Here is a 3,596-nt window from a genome sequence, read left to right on the forward strand (position 1 = left end):
ACCTTCACTGACCTCTGGTCCTCAGGGGGGAACCGGTCACCTTCACTGACCTCTGGTCAATGGGGGGAACCGGTCACCTTCACTGACCTCTGGTCAATGGGGGGAACCGGTCACCTTCACTGACCTCTGGTCAATGGGGGGAACCGATCATCTTCACTGGCCTCTGGTCAATGGGGGGAACCGGTCACCTTCACTGACCTCTGGTCCTCAGGGGGAACTGGTCACCTTCACTGACCTCTGCTCTGAATCCCTTAGGGAGAAGAAGCTGTTGGTCGGATCGGAGGATTACGGACGTGATTTGACGGGAGTTCAGAACCTGAGGAAGAAGCATAAGAGGCTGGAAGCCGAACTGGCAGCTCATGAGCCGGCTATCCAGGTAGGTCCTCCTGACCTCTGACCTCTTGGGTCAGGCAGGGACAGCAGATGTTTTTCCTGACTTTGGGATGTTGTTCCTCAGTCGGTGCTGGACACTGGGAAGAAGCTGTCTGATGACAACACCATCGGTCAGGAGGAGATCCAGCAGAGGCTGGCCCAGTTCGTGGACCACTGGAAGGAGCTGAAGGATTTGTCTGGAGCCAGGTCAGAGGTCATGATTCGGAGAGCCTGACCTCCTGGAACGGCTCTGAAGCTGTTTGCTTCTGGTTCCAGAGGGAAGAGGCTGGAGGAGTCGCTGGAATACCAGCAGTTTGTGGCGAACGTGGAGGAGGAGGAAGCTTGGATCAATGAGAAGTTGAACCTGGTTGGAGGCGAGGACTACGGAGACACGCTGGCGGCGGTGCAGGTGACTTCCTGTTCCTGTCCGGGTCACTTCCTCTGATCCCAGAGGCCTTGAGCTGCTGCCTCTTCCTCCTCAGGGCCTGCTGAAGAAACACGAAGCGTTTGAGACGGACTTCACGGTCCACCGGGATCGGGTCAGCGACGTCTGCGCCAACGGAGAGGAGCTCATCAAGAAGGTCCGCTCCCGAGTCCACAACGGTCAGAACCGGTTCCCCTGCAGCACGAAGACCAAACTCTGCTCTGCTCCCTTCAGAACAACCACCACGTGGACAACATCAGCGCCAAGATGGCCGCCCTGAGAGGGAAGGTGTCGGAGCTGGAGAGGGCGGCGGCCCAGAGGAAGGCCAAGCTGGACGAGAACTCGGCGTTCCTGCAGTTCAACTGGAAGGCCGACGTGGTGGAGAGCTGGATCGGTACGGACCTCCAGAACCTCCTCTGGTGCTGGGCGGGGCTGGCTAGGAAGGGGGCGTGGCCAGAACCAGAACCGGGTTCTGAACGTTGTCCGTCTGCTCAGGTGAGAAGGAGAACAGCCTGAAGACGGACGACTACGGCAGAGACCTGTCCTCGGTCCAGACGCTGCTCACCAAACAGGTGGGTTCTCCTCGGAGCCTCCGCTCCTCCTCTCTGCGTGACCCCTGACCTCTGACTGCACCCTCTGCAGGAGACGTTCGACGCCGGCCTGCAGGCCTTCCAGCAGGAAGGAATCACCAACATCACGGCGCTGAAGGACCAGCTGCTGGCCGCCAAGCACGTCCAGTCCAAGGCCATCGAGGCGCGGCACGCCGCCCTCATCAAGCGCTGGAACCAGCTGCTGTCCAACTCGGCGGCGCGGAAGAAGAAGCTGCTGGAGGCGCAGGAGCATTTCCGCAAGGTGGAGGACCTGTTCCTGACCTTCGCCAAGAAGGCCTCGGCCTTCAACAGCTGGTTCGAGAACGCCGAGGAGGACCTGACCGACCCGGTCCGCTGCAACTCCCTGGAGGAGATCCGGGCGCTGCGCGAGGCCCACGAGGCGTTCCGCTCGTCGCTGAGCTCGGCCCAGACCGACTTCAGCCAGCTGGCCGAGCTGGACCAGCAGATCAAGAGCTACCAGGTGGTGTCCAACCCCTACACCTGGTTCACCATGGAGGCCCTGGAGGAGACCTGGAGGAACCTGCAGAAGATCATCAAGGTCCGGATGGAACCTCCGGCTCCGGCGGGACCGGGTCGGCCCGGCATCACGGTTCTGGTTCTGTCTGTCTGCAGGAGAGAGAGCTGGAGCTGCAGAAGGAGCAGAGGAGGCAGGAGGAGAACGACAAGCTGCGGCAGGAGTTCGCTCAGCACGCCAACGCCTTCCACCAGTGGCTGCAGGAGACCAGGTAGGTCCGGTTCCGCTACGCTAGCAGCAGCTAGCAGCTCCATGCTAGCAGCAGCTAGCAGCTCCATGCTAGCTGCTGCTAGCATCACAGGCTACAGCGATCATGAGTCTGAAACGCTGCAGCTGCTCTGGAAAAGTATTCACACCTTTTGGTCGCATCGCAGGAAACCAATCCAACGCAGACACACACCGCACTTTTCAGTTCAGCATCATTTCCCCCCCCCCCGCCCTCCCCCTCTGGTTCTGAAACGCGTCGGGCATGATGCTGCCACCGCCTGGCTCGGCAGCGTGTGGTCGCCATGGCAACCAGGCTGCTGGGTTGATGAATGAAGAAACTGAAAAAGTTTTTATGTCATTAAATAAATAAGTTTATTTAAAAATGCGTCAGTTTCACATCCAATCAGCATTCAGGGTTCAACTCGGATGAAGAAGCTGGAAAGTTAGGTGGAAGGAAAAACTCTCTGCTTCTACAGTGATTTAAATTCCTTTATTGATTTATTTAGATGTTTTTCCTGATCAATGTGTCGGATCCGATCCACCTGCTGCTGTGGTTCTGATCCGGTTCTGTTGCCGTGTTGCTAACCGCCTCTCTCTCTCTCTCTCTCTCTCTGCCGCGGCGGCTCATCCAATCAGGACGTATCTTCTGGACGGGTCAGTATCTCCTCCTCCTCTATGAATGTGTGATGATGATGATGGTGGTCAGCTTGACGTGTCCTCTTCCTCCTCCTCCTCTTCCTCTCTGTTAGCTTAGCTTAGCTTAGCGTAGCGTCGGGTTTTCTGTCTCTATCAGTACCAAGTAGCTGATGATCTTTCTGGAAGGTTCAGCTGGTTCTGGTTCTGGTTCTGATCTGCTCGGCACCTCCCTGCTAACTAGCCCCACCCCCTGTCAGAACCCGACCCGGACCTCGGCTCGTCGACCCGGTCTGGACCAGAACTTCTCCAGAGGTTCTGATCCAGACCGTCCTGGAGCTGAGGTTTGGATCCGGAGTTCTGGTTCCGACCCACTAACAGCTGCTGCATGGTTCTGGTGTTTGGTGTGGACGTGTGGTGGAATGTGAACGTTCTGGTTCTGATCCGATCTCTCGCCGGGTCTCAGGTCCTGCATGGTGGAAGAGTCCGGAACCCTGGAGTCTCAGCTGGAGGCCACCAAGGTGAGCAGCTCACACGTATTCACACCACCGACTGCCGGCGGTTCTGACCCGGTAGCGTGACCTTTGACCCGATGCAGCGGAAGCACCAGGAGATCCGGGCGATGCGCAGCCAGCTGAAGAAGATCGAGGATCTGGGGGCGGCCATGGAGGAGGCTCTGATCCTGGACAACAAGTACACGGAGCACAGCACCGTGGGGCTGGCCCAGCAGTGGGACCAACTGGACCAGCTGGGCATGAGGATGCAGCACAACCTGGAGCAGCAGATCCAGGCCCGGTACGGCAGAACCGCTGGTGGCGCCGATAACGGCAGCTAA

General features: G+C 58.4%; 1 protein-coding gene across 7 annotated transcripts in view; it reads left to right on the forward strand.

Annotated features, from left to right (window-relative positions):
* The window catches only part of sptan1 (spectrin alpha, non-erythrocytic 1), a 22,061-nt gene that overhangs the window by 16,594 nt on the left and 1,871 nt on the right, over positions 1–3,596 (forward strand). For 5 of the 7 annotated variants that reach the window (XM_008424843.2, XM_008424844.2, XM_008424845.2 and 2 more), the window contains 11 exons: positions 256–376; positions 458–579; positions 649–781; positions 855–953; positions 1,031–1,190; positions 1,292–1,368; positions 1,439–1,945; positions 2,020–2,132; positions 2,765–2,782; positions 3,228–3,282; positions 3,360–3,556. In XM_008424843.2, coding sequence (XP_008423065.2) covers positions 256–376; positions 458–579; positions 649–781; positions 855–953; positions 1,031–1,190; positions 1,292–1,368; positions 1,439–1,945; positions 2,020–2,132; positions 2,765–2,782; positions 3,228–3,282; positions 3,360–3,556 — 1,602 coding nt within the window. Of the gene's footprint in view, positions 1–255; positions 377–457; positions 580–648; positions 782–854; positions 954–1,030; positions 1,191–1,291; positions 1,369–1,438; positions 1,946–2,019; positions 2,133–2,764; positions 2,783–3,227; positions 3,283–3,359; positions 3,584–3,596 lie in introns of all 7 variants that reach the window. The other 2 variants (XM_008424849.2, XM_008424850.2) reach the window with 1 other exon arrangement.

The sequence above is a fragment of the Poecilia reticulata genome, linkage group LG12 (assembly GCF_000633615.1).
Source record: "Poecilia reticulata strain Guanapo linkage group LG12, Guppy_female_1.0+MT, whole genome shotgun sequence".
NCBI classification, from domain to species: domain Eukaryota; kingdom Metazoa; phylum Chordata; class Actinopteri; order Cyprinodontiformes; family Poeciliidae; genus Poecilia; species Poecilia reticulata.